Source organism: Sminthopsis crassicaudata, chromosome X (genome assembly GCF_048593235.1).
Source record: "Sminthopsis crassicaudata isolate SCR6 chromosome X, ASM4859323v1, whole genome shotgun sequence".
Lineage (NCBI taxonomy): Eukaryota > Metazoa > Chordata > Mammalia > Dasyuromorphia > Dasyuridae > Sminthopsis > Sminthopsis crassicaudata.
This window is the reverse complement of record NC_133623.1, coordinates 72,409,286-72,429,847: the sequence shown is the minus strand read 5'-3', so window position 1 is coordinate 72,429,847 and position 20,562 is coordinate 72,409,286. Positions and strand designations below refer to the sequence as shown.

Here is a 20,562-nt window from a genome sequence, read left to right as displayed (position 1 = left end):
CATATTTCTCTGAATTTTTTATATTAAATTATATTATTCTTTATATTCATTGTTTCTTATGGCAGGGTAATATGTATATTAAATTATATTATTCTTTATATTCATTGTTTCTTATGGCAGGGTAATATTTATATTAATTTATATTATTCTTCATATTCATTGTTTCTTATGGCAGGATAATATTTATATTAATCTTTACATTGACTGTTTCTTATGGCAGGGTAATATTTCATTACATTTATATGTTACAATTTGTTTAGTTATTCTTCAACTGATATCTACTTTGTAGGTCTTTGGACCTTTCTATCTATCTGTGGCTGCTACATTTTCAAAAAGACATCGACAAATTGGGCAGAGTGAAAGGGAGAGCCACCAAGATGGTAACGTGCCAATTACTGGAAGAAAATGGGGACTTGGAGGCTGGAGAAGATTTGGGGGTGACAAGAGAACTGTCTTGACCATGTGACAGCTCTCATATTGGATCAACCTCATTTTGCTTAATCCTAGAGGGAAGAAGTCAGAATAAAAGATGGGAGTAGCAGAAAGGCCAATTTTAATTTGATTCAGTAAAAACCTCCCAATCATGAGACATGGAAGGTGATGGGTTCCCTCTCCATGGAGGATTTTGATAAGAAGCTCTGAAAGTTGATAGGACTGAAAAAGTCAATCTGTCATAGTCATTTTAGGTTCGAGTTTGTTTTTAACTTAATTGGGCGCCAAACCACCCATTGGGTTTAACTGGCCCCCTGCTTAAAGGGTTCCAGTGAATCACAGAATCTGCAAACTGAATAGACCCCAAGGTCATTCAGCTTGCCTGTTACTTGAACAGGAACTCCCTCTCTCTTTTCATCCCGCATGGTCTTTTAGGCCCTACTTGGGAACCTCCAAGGAGAGACTCCCAGAGGCAGTCCATTCTATTTGTTACCAATTTTCCCTTGACATCTCTTTGCAACTTTTCCCCATGATTCTTAGTGGCACTATCTAGAACCAAGCGGAAAGAGGTCTGGATTTGGAGCCCTCCTTTCCAATCCTGGCTCTGCATTTACTTGCTAACTTTCCTGAGGTTCAGATTCCCCATGTAAAAAAAGTAGGGTTTTAATCAGATAAGCTCTAAGATTTCTGAGTGTTTGATCCTAAATCTAATTCTTTCTCCCACATAACAGTGCTTCAAATACTTGAGGACATCAATCATGCTCCCCCTGCCTCTGCCTCAATTTTAATTTCTCCGCTCTAGATAGGCCGACTGTTTCCTCGAAGCATTTCTCATATTTTATGGAGCACCCTGCTCACCAGCTTCTGGAAGGACCCCAGATTTTGTAAGTATCTTTCCCAAAACGTGAAGGCCAGAAGCAACCGCAACGTGCCAGACATGTTCTGAGAAGAACAGTACATAATGGGATTGTCACTTCCTGTGCCCCACCTCTGCTTCCACCAATTCAGCCCAAGACTGTATTGGCTTTTAGGCTGTGTTATCACATTGTTAACTTGTGTTGAGTTTGCACTTTGCTCTGGTCATTTTATTTTCTTTAAATATCAACTTATTTTATCTAGACGACACCAATCAAAGCCTTAGTAGGTTCTATTATTAGCCCCACTTTATGTTGTTATTATTGCCAAGCAGTGGGGTTAAATGATTGTTCAGGATCACACTGCTGGTAAGTATCAAGTGTCTGAGGCTGGATTTGCACCTACATCCTCCTGACTTCAGAGCTGGTGCTGTATTCACCCAGCCACTTAGCTGCCCCTAACCCCACTTTATGGATGAAGTAACTGAGGCAGACAGGTGAAGTGGCCCTCTATCTGCTGTACCCCTTAGGTCTTTTTTTTTTTTTTTTTTTTTTAAAGACTATTATCTGACCATTCCCTCCCCATCTTATATTTGTATAATTGACTTGTTGAGCGATGGCTCAGCTTTACCTGTATGCCTGTTAAACTCCATCTTATTAAATCCAACCCATCATGCTAGCCTATTAAGGTCCTTTTAGATCCCGGCTCTGCCATCCAACATGTGGGCTACCCTTTCCGGTTTCATATAATTCACAAATGTGATAAACATGCCATCTGTACCCATATCCAAGGCAGAGATTAAAACACGGTCCAAAAAAAGTCAAGGGTAAGAGCAGGAGGGACAACCTAGTGGCTAGGGCTCTAGATTTGAAATCAGGAAAACCTAGGTTAAATCTGGCCCCAGATGCTCTATGTATGAGCATAAGCAAATTGTTGTCAATTTTCTGAGCCTCAGTTTTTCCATCTGTAAAACAGGGATAATAATGCCTGGGAATGTTGTGAGACTCAAATGAGAGAATGTAAATAAGGCAATTTGCAAACTTGAAGGTGCTGTATAAATGTCAGTTATTTTTAATATAGCAAGGAAAGAGCCGTAGGCCATACCACTAGAGGGTTTTCTCCAAGTTGAACAAAGCCTTGGCGCTAAAACAAACACAATCAGCAGCTGGGAATCTGGGGCCGGAAGAAGCTTAGCTTATATCCACGATGATGCTTCTGATAACATTGATTGAAATAGACGATAATATTGATCATCAGAATAACTCTTACTGAAAATCAGGTGCGGATGGAATTAAGAATGGAGATTTTGATTCAAACACAGATCTGCCTCCCCAGAAGCCTTGCCCTTTACCACAATCCTTCCTCCCCAACGATGATAAAAATGGTACCTTCCTTGGTTTTTTTTTTTTGTTTTTTTGCCCTCCGTAAAATGCTTATTACAGATCGAATCTGCCAAAAGAAACCAAGTGCCATGTCCCTTCTTCTATACGGGAGGGTGAGAAGACTTAGCCAAAGCCCATGGCTGTACCATCCATGCCTGCTGGTCCTGCCCTGGCCCAACACTGTGCGTACAGTCTTTGCTCACAGTGTGCATGCCTGGGTGTGTCTGGATATGTGTGAACCTCTGTAGATGGATGGATGGGTGAGTGTGTGTGTGTGTGTGTGTGTGTGTGTGTGTGTGTGTGTGTGTGTGTGTCTTAAGTACCCTCCTCCCATCCAAAAAACCAAACCAAACCAAACCAAATCAACAACACCATCTCTGGATCTGGTTGTCTCTGTCTCCATTGAGTTTTCACCCATTCTTTCTCTCCCTGGAAAAGCTCCTGACCTGCCTGCTTAGAAATAGTAACCAGAATTAGCCACAGTTTAATCATCCTCAGTCTCCGAGACCCCTATCCAATTGCCCCTCTAAGACATATCTGGGGGAAGAGAAAACAAACGAACAAAAAACAATCTCTTTGAAAAATCTAGTATATAAATAGTCAGAAAGCCAGATGTTGGGTCTGGAATCCGACTCGCAGCTCCGACACCACCCCTCCCCCCCACCCAACTCCCCCCAAATCCTTCCAGCCTCCCCCCTGAAAAATGAAATACACGGACATTCCTTCTCTGATAGCTATTCCATTTCTGGGGCTCAGAAATCCCCACAAGAAGTTCTCCTGGCCCAGAACCATGTGCACACTGCCCTCCCCCTTCCCAGAACACAGTCACACACACACACACACACACACACACACACACACACACACACAAAACCACCACCAAGCTGATGGCTGAGGTATGGCATGGTGATGTGGGGCCTGGAACATCTAAGTTCTAGAGTGGCAGGTTTCAGATCTGAGTCCCAGATACCCCAAGAGCTGTCCTCTTGAGGAGAGAAAGTATGGCTCTCAAACAGAAAGTTCTGGACAAGGTATAGAAGTGGATTTTCCTGACCTGGGTCTCGAAGGTCCAGGTTCTAGACCAGCTATTGCGTGGCCTGACCCACCTGAAGTGGGAGGATTAACCTCTTCAGTGGGGCTCACTTTGTCCACAGCCTGCTGCTGCTCTGTAGCTTGAGGTGGCTCGAGGGCTTTCCTGGAGAGGAAGGAGGCGGGGAAGAAGGAGGCGCTGGTTCTAGGTCACAGGTTCGTGTCCTGAGTCATTAAGGAGCCCTGGCTGCGGGCTCGGAGAACCAGCAGGGTTGGAAAAACTCCACTTCTAAGGCGACCCCAGCCCCAACCTCCTCAGAGCCGGCACCGAGCAGGCACTTGAGAAGTGCGGCTGCCTTGCATTGTCGATTGGCTCCCAACTCTGGCCCTCCAGTCCCAGAAGAGGCAGGGCACCCGCAATGGTGCCACCTTCCAACGGAGGGCTTCTGAGTGAGCCCCAGGGGTTCTGTGCCCTGGCTGGGGGCTCCAGGAGCGGGGGTGCGGGGCAGCAGTATCAACATTACTGTCAATACCTGGTCAATAGGCACGTTCAGATTCTTGCTGAAGTTTGGTTTTTCAAGTGGCTAGAAAAGGTCTTTCCCCTTTCACCACTTTAAAAGGGGCAGGAAACGGCAAAAGGTTCTGGGTTCTTAGCTCTTGTCTCTTCGTATGAGGTATTGGGGTCCCCCCAACTTCCGTGGAGTCCCCTGGGTTTGGGGTCAAGAATTCTCAATGGAGAGCGGTCCTTAACCTCCACCCAGCCCCATCCCTGCCCCATCCCTTAGGTAGAGTCCAGTTCAAAGACACCATCACCGGTGGGTGTGGTGAAGAAACAGGGGGGGGTCGGGGCATGGTTCTCCCCCACTCCCTCTCCATCCCTCTGGTCCCTGGGCCCCTCGCCCTTGAGCTTCAAGCTGCGTTCGAAGTCCAGAAGCTGTCCCATGAAGTTGAAGTTGGGAGAGATGTTGGATTTCTGCCGCTTTACCAGATCGTACGCGTCGTTAAGCGAGAGGTGAAGCTTCTGCATCAGGTAAGCCACAGTGACGGTGACGGAGCGGCTGATGCCAGCCAGGCAGTGGACCAACACCCCACAGTTCTTGGACACAGCTTCATCTGAGGGAGGTAGAAAATGACAGAGAAACAGAGAGAGAGAGGGAGAGAGAGAGAGAGAGAGAGAGAGAGAGAGAGAGAGAGAGAGAGAGAGAGAGAGACAGAGACACAGAGAGAGAGAGAGAGAGAGAGAGAGAAATAGAGACAGAGAGAGAGAGACAGAGACACACACACAGAGAGAGAGAGAGAGAGAGAGAGAGAGAGAGAGAGAGAAAGACAGAGAGAGAGAGAGACAGAGAGAGACAGAGAGACAGAGAGAGACAGAGAGAGAGAGAGACAGACAGACAGACAGAGAGAAGGAGGGAGGGAGAGGGAGAGATTCAAGAAGTTAGTTTATACAGGACGTATCTCGCCCTTCATCCTATCCCCCACAATACTAAGCTCAGCTGCTGCAGTGTCAACATTAACCCCACCCCAGCCCCACCCTGGGAAAATGGAATTGTCTTCTCTTGGGAAACCCAATTCCCCAGCTTGCAAACTCAAAGTAGGCCTATTTTGGACATCCAGTGTCAAGGATGATGGATTTAGAATGGGCGGCTTCCTTTTATCTTTCTAAATGCTCTCCAGATGACGGTTATTGAGTATGTTTTCTTATTTCAGCACATTCATGTGGGGCCCTCTCTCCACCAATACAGGTCGCAATCCCTTCAGCTACTGCAAGCCAAGTGAGGGTAGGACATGTATTCAAAGCTCTGCTATCTCTGTGACTCTGGGCAAGGCCTCTCCCCTACAAAATGAGGGGGTTGAAGTAGACGACCTCTAAGATCCCTTCTGGCTCTAAATCTGGGATCCTCCCCCTCCCTGGGCCTCAGTTTCCTCCTTTGCAAAACGAGGAGATGGAACTCTGACCTCGGAGGTCCTTTCCAGCTTTAGCCCCAGGCTCTTCTTTTTCTTCATCTTCTGTTTTCATTCGTTATCCCCCAGTGCTGCCTTCAACATCCCACTCCCTCAGCTCCAGCCTCAGCAGCTTCCTTCTCTACTGGCCTTTTCTTACCCTTATACCTCATGTGGAATCATTCTCTTCCATTCCCCTGCTTAGCTGAGATCCTTCCTGGCCTTTAAGGCCCAGTTCAAATCTGTCCTCTAAGAGCACCCCACGGCAGCGTTCTTCCCTCTCTCATGAGCTTTAACACTATATTACCTTCTCATCATTCTGTGGATGTGAGTTTTAGAGGAAACAAAAAAGTTGGAAGAGAAAGAGGTGAGAAAAGAGGAAGTCCTAGGAGGGAGAGCGATGAAGAGAGAAACTTAGGCCCAGGTGGGCATGAGTGTGGGCCAGCGGGGCTGGTGCCATGGCCCCATACACAACTGCTCCCTACTCTCTGCTCACCTAAGCATGTGAGAAGACAGAAAATATTGAGGGGAGACGGGATAATGTGTGAGTCTGATGTGTGTGTGCACCCCTGGAAAGACAGGGGTATCTCTGGTTAGCAACAACTCACCAATAAAGTCAATGGCCTCTGGGAAAAACTGGGAGAGGTTCTGGCTCCAGTGGTCAGAGATGGGGATCTGCTTGTAGTGGATGTCGCCGTCCTTTTCAAAGAGATTGGGCAGGTTGGGGGTGACATTGAGGATGTAGCGGATGCCCAGCTTGGCCAGCATGTCCATGTTGGCTGAATCCTGAGCACTACCCAGGTACAGGTTGGGGAGAATTTGAACAGGTAAGGATGGGGGGTGTCCCGGTGGTGGAGGGCTCCCACCCTCTGACTCCAGACTGTAGCTCAGCGTGTCTCGGTCTGGGTCTGATTCAGCATCTGAGCAGTCTGAGCTGAGGCACAGGCCTCCCAGGCCCACCACAGGTGCTGGAACAGGCACTAGTGAGTTACTGGCACAGGGGGCATCGAGCTTTGTTTTGCAGAGGTGTGGCCACTCAGCTTGGAACTTGCTAAAGCCACCTGTAGTAGGGAGAAAGGGGAAAAGCCGTGAAGAAAATGAAGACACACAGTGCTAGAACAGGACAGTAAGGACTCGACGTGGCTGAAGTGGTAACGGTGCCGTGGCCCAGAACCTAAACCCACAAACACTGAAAGGATTTCAAGGTCTTCCTTAGAATAGAAAAGACAATTGGTAGGGACTAAGAACGGAGAAGACACTACATTGTGCGTAGAGGCTTTCTTTCTCTAAGTTCTGTGTCACATTGTTCACTCCATTTATCCTCAGCAAATACAGTGTTCCCATATCTCATTTATACTATTGTTTTATAAGCTACGTGCCATTTCTATGGGAAAAGCCATGCTGACTAGAGATGATGTTCTCGAGAATCCAATAAGTCGTTCCTGGGCTGGGAAGAGCCTAAATAGCCGGTAGCTATGGTAGGCACGGTGCCTAAAAGAACCTAGCCGGTCTCTAGACTGGGCCAATTCCATCCTATTAAGAGAAAGTGAACATCCAGGGACTGAGTGGGGTGGGAGATTCCCTCATGTGTCGTCGTCATCTCTAATTTGGGGTCAAACCAGTACCCGCTCTGCGCATCTTCCCTGTCTGACCCCAGCTGATCTCAATCCTATCACACAGCCTTCTAAAAGGCTCGGTGCTCCATGATCAATATGCTCACACGGATACCCATATTGAAAGCTCTACTTCCAAGTCAATGATTATTTATTGAGTTTGCAGTTTCTGTCCCCATTATGGGCTGTTATATAGGTAGGTAGATGGAGTGAGCATTTATTAAGTGCTTGCTACGTGCCAGGGACAGTGAATATACCAAATAATTGTGGGCAAGGAAAGGATGAAAGGCAGGCTGGCCGAGTGGTTAAAGAGCTGACTTTGGAGCCAGGAACAGCCAAGTTCAAGGCCTCTCTCTGACATGTATTGGCCAAATGACCTTGGCTTAGTTACTTAATATCTCACTCAATGTTCTGGGACTATACGTTGCAGAATAGCGGCTCATCTGCTTTGGTGAATTTCCTCACCATTAGCTCCCTACGTCAGTGAAATCACAGGAATAAGATCAAGCACTATGAATCATTTCACTGCATTCAACAAGCACAGGCCTTATATGAGAACAGCTCTGATGAGGACGGCTGTCATCAGTTAAATAAAATAAATTATCAGGTGGAGATCAGCTTTGGCTGTGTGATGTCTGAATTCACGCTACAATGAAATGCCTGGGATCTTCAGTCCGATTTGACAAACACCTTTAAGTACCTACTATGTGCCAGCAATACAAATACAAAAATCAGGTTATCTCTTCCCTGAAGGAAATACGACATGTATACAGATAAACACCGATTATATACAAAGTCATTTTGAAAAGGACAAAGTAACTGGGACTTGAAGGGACAACAGGAGAGGTCCCTATGTTGGAAGTGCAAGCTGGACTCCGAAGGGAAGCAGGCCTTTCAAAAAGAAGATCCAACTCACTTCCAGTTGCTCAATGATGGACAGAAACAGCTACACCCAGAGAAGGAACACTGGGAAGTGAATGTAAACTGTTAGCACTACTGTTTATCTACCCAGGTTACTTATACCTTCGGAATCTAATATTTAATGTGCAACAAGAAAGTGGTATTTACACACATATATTGTATCTAGGTTATATTGTAACACATGTAAAATGTATGGGATTACCTGTCATCGGGGGGAGGGAGGAGAGGGAGGGAGGGGATAATTTGGAAAAATGAATACAAGGGATAATGTTATAAAAATTACTCATGCATATATACTGTCCAAAAATGTATAATTATAAAATTAATAAAAAAAAAGAGAGAAATTGTGAAAAAAAAAAAGTGGAAGCGGAGGCAGCTCCGTCCAGACAGGAGAGACCAGCCTTGCCCCTGAGGGGATGTGGGAGATGGAATGACCCAAACAGGCAACAACCAGCTGGAATGGACCGTGTGCAAGGCCCATTTACAACAAGGCTGGGAAGGCAGGCAGGAAGGGGGAAAGGGGAACTTTAAATGCCAAATGAAGGAATTTGTCATTTTTTCTAGAGATAGAAAGTCAGAGATTTTTGAGTAGGGGTCCGGCATGGTCACATCTATTTCAGGAATATCAATTTGGCAACTGTATGGAAGACAGGCTGTGGAGGAGACAGTAGGGGAGCATGGGAATCACGGAGGGGCCAGCACAGCAGTCTAGGTGAGAGGCGATGAGGGTAGAGACTGAGAGGAGAGGGCGTTTCCAAATGGACGCTCATGTGAGCTACCCAAACTCAACGTATCTCATGCAGGACTTGGTTATCTTTTCTTCCCCAATCGGAGTTCTTTTAAACTTCCCAGTATCTGTCAAGGACACTCCCATCTTCTCAGTTATCTGGGCTAATGACCTCTGTGTGCTCCTTGACCCTTTCTTTTTTCTCACTTCCTCTCTGCCACCCTGTCGGGTGCCAAGGCTGCTGTTTCTAATTTCACAATGTCTGTTGTATCTATTCCCTTTGCCATTCTTCTGCTCAGGCTGTGTCTCCTACTCTCATGGAATATTACTGGGGTCTCTCAGAATCCCTTAGATACCCACAGCCCAGGCCGGAGCACACATCCTTAGGCTATTCCTCCAGGGAGCACCTTTCAAGCTGAGAGTGAGTTTTTAATGACTGTTCTTTGAGTCTGTCCACGCTGCCACTTTAGAGTCCGCCCGTGCTCGGGCCTGTGCCATGTAGCATCTTTATCTGTGACTTTTATAAAGGGATACTAATAATAATACTGCACTTTTCTCCTCCAGGGTCATCAAAGTTCTGGGGCAAGAGAAAGATTAAGAGGACTGGCAAGGTGATGACCCAAGATGCAGGGGGTGACTTTGGCCTTGCTAAATTAAGGTCATTCCCAGGTCTCAGTTTGGGGCCACACCCATTTAATGACTAAGGACTGGGTAAGGGTTGAGACAAAAAATGGCCTATTTTATCACCACCAAAAAATATCAGTCTGGGAGGGGAAGGACTACCACCATCATCACTGATAATAATAATAATAATAATAATAATAATAATAATAATAATAATGACTTATATAGAACTTTAAGGGCTGCAAAATACTTTACAAACATTTTATCATTTGATACATTAACCCTGGGAGGTAGGTGTTATTTTTACCTTTATTTTACAGATCAGGAAACTGAGACAAGCAGATCAGGCACAGCTAGGTGATACAGTAAAGTGCTGGGTTTCAAGTCAGAAAGACCTGAATTCAAATCTAGCCTCAGACTCTGTGTAATGCAGCCAATTCACTTGATCTGCCTCAATTTCCTCAACTGTAAAATTGGAATAACAATAGCACTTCCCTTCACCTTCCTAGATGTTGGGAAGATCAAATGAGATACTATTCAGTCTCTGGCATATAGAAGGCACTTAATAAATGTTCATTTCCTTTCTTTTCAGATTCACATAGCTAAAAAGAGTCTGGGGCTACATTTGAACCCAGGCCTTCCGGACTTCAGGTATAGCTCTTTATCTACCTCACAGTCTAGTTATCTGGCTGCCTCCAGCTAAATATACTTATCAAATTTTTAGATAACCTTAGATAACAGTCCAGTGTCAGGCTCAAAGGGTGGGTCACATTCATGAGAATGAAACTTAAGGTGACTCCCAGAACCTTCATAAATACAATATCAGAGCTTCGGGTTTAGGTGTCCATTCAACTGAAAAATGCCGTATCGTACTTCATAGCATATGAAGCACGGTAGTCCAAAGCTAATGAATGAGCTTTTAGGTCTCCTTAGGAACTAGTGTCCGAGGCTGTGTCCTCTCCAGTGGACAGACTCCATTTGGAGTCTGGGCTTTAGTTCTGGCATCGCATTTTTGGGAGGATCTTGCTATGCTCGGTTCCAAATCCAAAGCTCTCTTCACTCCCTTGCCTAGAACATCCTATTTTCAAGTGTGACTGACCCTCCATTCTTCCTTTTCTGTCTAGGACAATGGGAATTTTCACAATGTGACTGTAATTACAGGACCCCCTTGCCTGATGCAAAGCCAACACAGTAAGGTCTGGTTTATTGTGTCCCGAATGCCCACAATCAGATAGTGTAAATCAGTGGCATTTCTTTTTTTCCTTTCCTTTTCTTTTGCTTTTCTTTTTTACAATCCTGAGCAGTAATCACCGACATTAAAAAAGGGGCCCAGAGGCCAAGCAAGATCTGAGTCATCAATGAACGATTCTGTTCTGTCTAGTAAAGCTGTGTTAAGTATATGTGACCAATTCCTGAGTTTTTGAAAACTGGCCAAGTATGAGAGGACCTTTCTTCTGCATGTATCATTCCTTTACTCGGTCTGGCACCATGTCAGGGAGCCATGCCTGGGTCAAATCCTGATTGACCTGGGGACAACACCTAATCTTTCTGGCCTTAGGTTACTCATTCACAAAATAAGGAGGCTAGATAAAGTGACCTCTATGTCACCCTCCTACCCCCAAACTCTTGATATAGTAGCTAGCTGGCTGGCTGGGCAGTGGGTAGAGCATTGAGCCTGGAGAGGACTCTTTTTCCTGAGTTCAAATCTGGCCTCAGACTCTTACTAGCTGTGAGACCCTGGGCAAATCACTCCATCCTGTTTGCCTCAGTTTTCTCATCTGTAAAATGAGCTGGAGAAGGAAATAGCAAACCACTTAGTATCTTTGCCAAGGAAACCCCAAACAGGGTCCCCAAAAGTCAGACGTGATTGAAAAACAACTGAAAGACAATGCATTTCCTACTATATAAAGTCCAAACCCTTTAATCACAGTTGGTCTCGCCTTATCTTTTTCACCTTTTCAGACTCTACTTCCTTGATGACCTAGGTTCGAGTCCAATCTGATTTGAAATCTCCCCCCTCTCCCCAAACATGCCCTGTGCTTTCTCACCCCAGAGTCTTCCCTACACACTTTGTACTTCACCTGGAATGTCCTCCACTTCTCTCATCCTCTTTTCAATTCAAACATTGCACAAGCCAATTCAAATACCCATGGCAGAGACTGTTTCCTCTTGCTTTGGATCTTCAGAACCTTGCATGCAGCAAGCATTTCATAAATGCTTCGAGGATTTGATTCCTCCCAGTCAGAAATGATCACTCCCCCCTTGCTCCCCCCAATCCCATGCAACATTTTGTGCTACACCTCTCTTATTCACTTAGGCATAATGGTTTAGTCCCGATATCTGCATATATCCCATTACTAGACTGTAAGTTCCATGAGGTCAGCAACTGTTTCTTATTTAAGAAGTTTCTTATCTAACTTCCCCAGCCCTGGACACAGAGTTCAGCACACATTACACACTCAAATTCTGTTTGCTAAACCGAACAGATACAGCAGGCAATAACCATGATGAATTTTAGTGTCAGTTAATGAAAAGAGATGGTAGAAAAGAGATAGAGATGAGAAGTTATAACAATATGTATACATAGTCAGACTGTTCTTCTTGGGGGTGAAGGTGGTAGAATTCAGCTCTTGACATTGAAAACCTTACTAAATACTGCTGGAACACCATTAACCAATTGAATGTTTAGAATAAAAAAAGTTCCTAAACTTTTCTATTTCTTGCTCTTTCAATAGAGGGAAATCCTTAAGTTTCTTTTTTGGAAAATGGGGAGCATCTTATTTTACAGAGAAAAAAATTCTATTTTATATGTGTGTATGGCAGAGGGTGGAGTTGGGGAGAGGTATATCATTACCTTGTGGCCCTCTAGAATATTGTTAATAAGGAGTTTTAAAAAGAAATGCAGGTTGGGACAGCTAGGTGGCGCAGTGGGTAGAGCACCAGCCCTGAAGTCAGGAGGACCCGAGTTCAGATCTGATCTCAGACATTAACACTTCCTAGCTGTGTGACCCTGGGCAAGTCACTTAACCCCAGCCTCAGGGGGGGAAAAAAAAAGAAGAAATGTTTTATTTTCACAAAAAATTCTAGGAATACATAGTTGTACATATTGTTGAGTTGTTTTTTTGGTTGTGTCTATTATGTGTAAGTATGTGTGTGTGTATGTGTATATATATATATATATATATATATATATATATATATATATATATATAATGTCTGTTACCAATTATTGGTATACACATATATTGTGATTGTTCAGTTGTGTTCAACTTTCTGTGACCCCATTTGGGCAAAGATACTGGGGTGGTGCTGCTTCTTTCTCTGGCTCATTTTACAAATGAGGAAACTGAGGCAAATAGGGTGAAGTGACTTGCCTACAGTCACAAAGTTATGGTGGGAGGTCTTCCTGACTCCACACTTGGTACTCTATCCACTGTGTCACCTAACCGTCCATATAATGTATACACACTTATATGATACATAAATGATAGTATTTTATATAGCTATATTCTGCTGTTAAGTGACCTTTCTTTAGGGAGAGGAGACTGAACTTAGTTGCCAAATCAGATTTGTAGCTCTAGGCCCGGCTCTGTGATATGCTTTACCATTGTTCAGACTCAGTTTGATGCTCTGGAGTAGCCCAACTTCTTGGGAAGATGTGCATACAAGCCAGCTCCTTGTTGCTTCTCCCAGCACATTAGCCACTCCAGCCACTTAGAATTAAGAACAGCTTGAAGGACCACTAGACCATGCAGTGATGCTGCTGTCTCTATATCGAGAGCCTTACCTTTCCATTCACTGCCTGGAAAATAACACTCAAGACCGGCTGACTTGATTTCTGTATTGCCGTGTTATTAACCGGTGTTGACTCTCCCTCGATACCCTCCTCTCTAACTCAACTGTGTGCAAAGTTGTCAAAGGTTATCTTTGTTGCTTGGCTCCTGCTGGGTACCCTTGCCTCTGCATGCATCGCTGCCATAGTATATCACCTCTTGGTTATTGCCTCATTGAATTGGAGGAAATGACATGTATGGCCTAGCGGATGGGGCACCGTGCTCAAGTCAGGAAGGGCAAGGTTCAAATCTTGCTGCAGATGCTTACTAGTTGGGTGAATGGGCGCGTCTTCATCTGCAAAATGAAGGGCTTGGACTCAATGACCTCTAAGGTCTCTTTTAGCAATGTGATCCGACTGATAGGTCAGGTCCTACCCTTACATATACCATAAAGGTATCCCATTAGTGGGAACACTACTCCTTCCTCACTCACAGCCGATGGACATGAATCCACTGTGTATGAAAATCCAGATCTCTGAATCAGAAAATTAGGGGGTGATGACTCAATTTATACAAGGATTCTTTACTTTATAGAAAGGCCTATAACAGGATGCCTTTAAGTTACCAGCTACTCCCTTGCATTTAAACCATAATTCGATTTTTTAAAAATCTGATTTAAGCAGAGGACAGCTGATTTCAATTTCTCATGGAAAACCTCCCCTTAGGCCATAGGAGGGGCAAGTCTGGGCAAAGCAGGCCTGAGCAGGGTACAGCCCTGAAAAAACATAATTAGGGAGATAAGATCTGGCAAGCTGGATGGGGCAGAAAGAAGAAGAAGGTTTGCCCGGGAGTTTGCCCTGTGACCCTGTAAGGGAGGCAGGGCAGGGGGTCTCTACTCTTCTGGCAGGGAGAGAAGCTGGCTCTCGCTCACTCAGTCAGTCAGTGATGTAGCTTGGTCCTCCCTCACAGACCAGCACTTAACCCCCTGCTCCTGGAGGCCCCACGGCCTCTCCTCTCCCCCCTCCCCTCCCTCCTCCTCCCCAGGCTTCCCCAGGCCGGGCACCTACCTTGCAGGTAGTAGGCGGGATGGCCTTCCTCTTGCAGCTTCTGGAGCAGGGTGGCGAGCACCGACTGGGCTGCCTCCCCTTCCTCCTCCTCCACACAGCGTCCTTCATCGTACAGGAGGATGGGCAGAGGGACCAGTGGCTGGTGCTGCTGGTGCTGCTGCAGTGGGCTGGGGAGCAGGGAGCACACAGACAGGTTCCCCTTCCTCAGCCTTCGAAGCAGCAGGGCTGGGAGGGCCACGCTGAGAGCCCCCTGGACGTGCCCTGATTCATAGAGCTCCCTGCTCCGGCAGTCCAGGAGGAGCAGCTGAGGCTGGGGGGTGGCCAGCTCTCTGCTCAGCCACAGGGGTGATCTTCCAAGGCCCTCCATGGAGAAAGATGACTAGCGAGCTGCCCCCGATCTCTTCAGAGGGGCCGACGATGGATATGGGCATGACCCAGTGGCCGGGCCGGTTCTCTCACTTTCTCCTCGGGTCACTTGCTCTCTGTCTGTCTGTCTGTCTGTGTCTGTCTTTCAAGCAAGGGAGAAGAGATAGGGAGGATGAGGTCTGGGAGCCATCTGTACTTCTGCCTCAGCCCCTCTCAGAAGAGCCCGAGGACTCAGGGCAGGGCCTCTCCAAGGTGTGGGTACAGGTGTGTGGCGGTGGGGGCGGAAAGGGGGCCTCAAGTTGGTAGGAATGGAGAGCGAGAGGGACAGTATTGATGACAACTTTTTCCTTATTGTAAAGAGATAGAGAGGAAAGGGAAAATGCCGAAAGGCCGGCTGCCCAGAGCTGCCAGTGGCTTTCTTGGGCAAAGCCTCTCCCCTAGGAAACCCGAGGGCCTGCTTTCCCTGCCGGGGGCCTTCCCCACACGGTAGCTTTAGGAATGAACCTGGTAGCCCCAAGAAGCTGGAACAGGCACCCCTGCTCCGAGCTCCAATCACAGCTCCTCGCTCCCTGACCTCCCACCGCCACTTCACGTGGCCACAGCAGCTTGGCCCTTCCTGTCCTAATGACGGAGGGAAGAGGCCTTCACCCCGAGCCACGAGCTGGGTTCTCCAGCAGCTTCCGGGGACCCCTCGCTGAGGTCCGGAGAGGAGGGCCGCTATCTGAGAACCTTCTTTCCAGGCTCAAAGTTCCCTGTAAGGTAAAGAATACTTTTTTTTGGAGAGGGGAAGGCTGATTCTCCAGGTCATAAGAGTGGGCCCCACAGCCCCTTATCTCAGTGGGATCTTATGGAGAACAAGAGGGAAAGATCGTTTTCTCTTAGGGGAGGGAAGGCGACCTTTTGACCACAGGGGTCTTCAATAAACGCAAGTGGACAATTACAGCTCTCAGGGGGCTGAGGTCTTTTCGTCTGGTGGGCAAAGTTTTCTTCCAGAGAAGATAAAACTGAGGAAACTGAGTCCAAGGCCAACGTGAGCCGATGTCCTGAGAATCTGGAGCTCTGAGAGGTGGGAGCTGAGGAGAGGGGACTGTTCTTCCAGCTGGGCTACAGATGGAATTGAGGGAAGGGAGAGGCAGGAAGATGTGAGCTGGCTAAGGGGCAGGGGTTCCTTCTTCCCCCTAGCTTCTGCGCTGGGAAGCGCTTTGCGACGTGCCTAGGGAGCTCGAGGGGATCCCAAACGCTGACCAATCCAGGGCAGAATCCAGGGGAGAGGGGCCGGTGGGGCTGCCGGACTCTTCCCAGAAAAGCTGGCCCGGGAGGGGAGGTCCTTCAGTCCCCCAGGAGTGACCGAGGGGGGGCTGGGGCAGCGGTCCCGACTTGACCTGGTGCTGATACCTGTAGAGTTGGAGAAAACCAATCAGATCCTCGAAGGGACCAGCAGTAGGTGAGCCTGGGGGCACAGCCCGAGTCTCTGGAATTTCCCACTTGGCTGGGAAAGGGGGATGGGGAGGAAAAAAGGAGGAAAGAGCCGTGGCCCATGTCTGTGTGCCTGCGTGTGTGCTTGTCTGCGCCTCTCAAACGTGGGGACAGATGCCTGTGTACACGCATGTGCACGTGTGTGTTTGTACGTGTGCACATGGTCCTCTTGGAGTATGGGCACGGATACACTGGGGTTTGTGCGTGTGTGTGTGTGTGTGCGCGTGTGTGTATTTGTCTCAGAATACCCTGTCTGTGTGAATGCATGTTTGTGTGTCTGAGTGTGTGTGTGCGTGTTTGTCTCAGAATACCTACATTTGTCTGTGTGAATGTGCACCTTTGTGTGTCTGAGTGTGTACTTGTGTGTGTGTGTGTGTGTATTTGTCTCAGAATACCTACATCTGTCTGTCTGTGAATGTGCACCTTTGTGTGTGTGTGTGTGTGTGTGTGTGTGTGTGTGTGTGTGTGTATGGGCCTCGGTTTCCTGACACCCTTCCACTCAGCTTCCATCTTTCCTTTGGACACTGGGGTAATTTCAGGGGCTGAGAGGGGGGATGGGTAAGGGCAGAGGAAGGAAAGCCGTGGTGCAGTCCTTTCCTGTAGAAAGGAGTGCTGAACTGGAGGGTGGGGGAGGAAGAGGTGGCCAGCCGAAGGCTGAGGCTTCCATGGAGGCGGGAGTGGGGAGACCCCCCAGGACTGTGCACCCTCGCCCCCTGCCCCCAGCCCCAGTTACCTGACGGGGGAAAACTTTGGTTTGTCCCGAGTGTGGTATGAGAAAAGAGACGGACAACCAGCAAGCCAGAAAGGGGGGGGCGGGGATGGCGAAGCCCAGAGGCTTTTGGCCCTCTTCCCTAGGGTCATTGTGTCCCAGGCACTGGAGAAGCCTCCGTCCCGCCTGGCTCCCCAGCACCGTGGCCCTCTCTTAAGCCAGTAACACAGAAGCAATTGCTTAAGATGCTTCAGAGTGTGGTGCATTAAACCGGCCCCTGGCTGGCGGAGTCAAGAGCCTAAGGGCCTTGTCTGGGCGCACCTCCCTCCTCCCTCCCTTCGAAGATCCAGATTCAGAGGGCCGAATCTGGCAGAAACCTCCTCCCCCCATTTTAGAGGTGGGAAAACTGAGACCAGACGCAGCTTACACAAGGGCCCCGAGTGAGAGTGTGGAGATGTGGCAGCAGGACATAGATTTTAGGAGCTCGAAGGGCTCTCCACGGCCGCACTCCGTGCCCCCTCCTCATTTTCTTCAGAAGGGAGGCCGGGGCGGGGAGATGGCGCCGGCCCGAGGCGTCCCTGACCCCTGGCCATGCTGTGCACGGGGGGCAGCTTTTGGGGAGCGCGCCGCGCCGAGCTGCTGCGCCGGCTCCAGGGGCGTGTGTGAGTGGGGGCGCCGGGAGCGCTGGAAGGCTGCTGGGCGACGGGGACGAGCTGCGAGACGGCGGCTCGCGAGGGGGAATGTGGGCATTGTGGGCTGAGGGCGCACGGGGGGCGGCGTGGCCGTGGCTCGCAGCGCGGGGCACCTGGGCTGCGAGTGTGGACGTTCGCCGCGGCGGTGGGATGCGCCGGGAGACGCCGCGGGCGGTGGCGCTGGGTCTGTGTGAGTGTGACAGTTGGGCTGGGGGGTGTGCGCTAAGGGTGTGCGTTGGTGTGTGAGTGCGCCGCATGCATGCGTGTATGTTGGGCTGTGCAGCGCGTACGTTCGGGGGTGTCGGGATGTGTCGGGGTGTGGGTGTTGGGGATGAGGTTCCCGCGAGTGGCGGTTATGCAAGCAGCTCCCCGAGCCTCCCGCAGCCCAGCCGCCGCCGCCGGCCCCGCCCGCTCCCCTCCGGGTTCCCCGGCTGTCGGGGGTGGGGGGGTGCGAGGGACTCCCGGCTGGCCAGCGCTCGGCGGGGCCGCCGGGGAGGGGGCGCCTCTGCGGAGAGGGCCGGGGAGGGAGGGGAGGGAGGGGAGGGAGGGGTCGGTCCGGCGCGCGCTCACCTTAGTGGATCGGTGCAGAGCCGCGCTCGGCCGCCGCCGCCGCCGCCGCAGCCGGGGGGAAGTTTCCGAAGCCGGGGGGCGGGGGTGGCGGTGGCGCGGGAGCGCCGCGCTCAGCCGCCGCCGCTGACACCCGGGCCGCCGCTGCGGGCGGGAGCCGAGCTCCGGAGCTCCGGGCAGCCAGCGGCCTCGCGCGCAGCCAAAAGCGAACGGGCGGGGGCAAGTGGGCGAGCAACCCGGCGCTGCCGCCGCCGCCGCCGCCGCCGCCGCCGCCGCCGCCGCCGCCGCCTCTCCCGGCTCGGGCTCGGCTCGGCTCCGGCTCCGGCTCGGGCTCGGCTCGGCTCCGGCTCCGGCTCGGGCTCGGCTCGGCTCCGGCTCGGGCTCGGCTCGGCTCCTCCTCCGCACCTCGGGGAGCGGCGTCCCGCACCGCTGCCACAGGCACCCGGGCACCTGGGAGGCGAGCCTCGTCTCCGGCTGTGTGGCGCTTCTCCCGGCTCTCCGCTCCGGCGCTCCCCGAAGCAGCAGTCTCGTTCCTCTCGCTGTCTAGCTCCGCTCTGTCCCTCTTTTCCCCTCCGTGCTCCCGCCCCCGTCTCTCCGGGTCTCGCTCTTCACTCTCCCTTTCTGCCTGTTTCGGTTTTGTCCGTCTCTCCCGGGTGACTTGCTCCGGGCTCGGCGTCCTCCCCGGCTCTCACTCTTCCCTCTGCCTCTGTGCCTTCTCTCCCTCTCCTCTCTCTGCTCTCTCCCTCGCTCCCCGTTTCGCTCTCTCCGCTCTCCCCTCCCTCTCCCTCTCTCCCTCCCTCCCTCCCTCCTCCCCCCTCTCTCTCCTCCTTTCTTCCCCCCTCCCGCCACTTGCTACTGCCACCGCCCCCTCTCGGGGCGGGGGGGGGGGGGGAAACCTGAGCGAACACTTTGAATCCTGTGGAGGTTTCTAGCCTTTACCCAGTGCTATCCCCCAGCCCAGCTCCACGTGGGCACTGCCTCCAGCACCCGGGCCGTGCCTCAGACTCCGGACCCTGGGATCTGCCGAGGGGCAGCCCGGTTCCCAACGGGAGGGGGGCTCCTTCCCACCCTCGCGATCCCGGAGCTAAAGCAGGGGAGGGTCCCATCCCCCCCTTCTCGTGGCCCCCGGGCTAAAGTAGGGGAGGGGCCCCGTGGCCCCGGGGCTCGTGTGAGCGTGGCTGGGGCTGGCACAGTTGGCTTTGCGGCCCCCCGGGTGATGAGGGAGCGGGAGAATGCGCCATCCTCCCCCTCCCGGGCACGGAGGGCACAGGAAGCCGCGAGCCTCCTCGGCTTCAGGGCTCGGGCCGAGCCGGGGTTCGGGAGCACAGCACGAGTGACCTTGTCTCACTAGCACGGCTCTTCCAGGGAAGCCTCGCGGTCACGGCCCTCCTCCCAATGCCTTCCCCTGCACGGGCCGCTGGCCGAGCCGGGACCCCGCACCGGGATAACCCGGACTGACGCCGTCCTCCCCCCTCCCCCCCCCCCCCCCCGGGCAGCGCTAGCTCCATCCCAGGCCAGCCCGGCCCAGTGGGGGAGAAGGAGACCGGGGGTCCGGGAAGCCCCGCGGACTCCTAGGTCCGTTACAGCGGGGGGGGGGGCTCCGTGCCGGCCGGGCCCCCGCCTCGGAGCCGCGTTCGCAGCGAGCATCAGGGCTGCCCCCAGAGCCGGAGCTCGCCGTTGCTAGGACGGGCTGAGGGAGGGACGGGGGAAGGTGACCAGCAGCAGCCTTTTTGCTGTGACTAACCCCCTGAGTCATCATTGTTCAGACATGCACAAGTGGAGAGAGGCGATTTCCCAGCCACTGTCCCAGGTCCCAGGGGCCCTGTCTGCCACTGGCTCGCAGGGCCCGGCTTTCCTCTACGGGGAGCCCCCTCGCCAGTGGGGCTCCGAGCTGGGGGGGGGGAGGACCCTGCTAGCGAGCTGCCCGGTGTACCGCACTGGGGCTCAAGAGGTGTGTTCCAAGTCCTGATCTGCTTTTAGCTCCGTGGGTGGCTTTTGGTAAGAAAATCAGGGACTCAGTTTCTCCATCTGTAAAATGGGGTGATGTGCTATTTGATCCCAGAAAGCCCCGCCAGCTTGTCAACCCTTAGAGTCCCGCCTAGAACATGCCTGTGTGCTCTCGTGTCTTCCCCTTTCCTGGCCTCCCTCCCATGGAGCCTGGCTCCCACCTCCTGGTTTTACTCCCACCCTTTCTTCGGCACCCCTTTGGGTTCCTGCCTGTCAGTTCCGAGGCTTCTTGGGTTCAAAGCCCGGAGTGCAGACCCCACCTCCTCTCAGGCGTCTTTCTCCGCTGGTTCCCCCCGGGGCCTCTCCCCCCCTTCTCCAGGCCTCACTGTCTGTACCCATTGTACATTCTGCCCAGCACCAGACCCTGAGGAGGGCCTT

General features: G+C 50.9%; 1 protein-coding gene across 1 annotated transcript; it reads right to left on the bottom strand.

The window, feature by feature from the left end:
• Positions 1-2,335: 2,335 nt before the first annotated feature.
• DUSP9 (dual specificity phosphatase 9) lies at positions 2,336-18,298 on the bottom strand. Its single transcript, XM_074277080.1, has 4 exons — positions 18,181-18,298; positions 14,368-16,128; positions 6,251-6,703; positions 2,336-4,811 (listed from the first exon to the last, which is right to left on the bottom strand). Exons 2-4 carry the CDS (start codon positions 14,732-14,734, stop codon positions 4,480-4,482), a joined length of 1,152 nt encoding a protein of 383 aa, XP_074133181.1. The 5' UTR covers positions 14,735-16,128; positions 18,181-18,298; the 3' UTR covers positions 2,336-4,479.
• Between the last annotated feature and the right edge of the window lie 2,264 nt (positions 18,299-20,562).

Excerpts from the sequence above, each read along its gene's own strand:
- DUSP9 (XM_074277080.1), bottom strand. The coding sequence starts at position 14,734 with ATGGAGGGCCTTGGAAGATCACCCCTGTGGCTGAGCAGAGAGCTGGCC. Across the intron at positions 6,704-14,367 it reads TCCCGCCTACTACCTGCAAG|GTGGCTTTAGCAAGTTCCAA; the intron begins GTAGGTGCCCGG and ends TCCCTACTACAG. Across the intron at positions 4,812-6,250 it reads AGAGGCCATTGACTTTATTG|ATGAAGCTGTGTCCAAGAAC; the intron begins GTGAGTTGTTGC and ends TACCTCCCTCAG.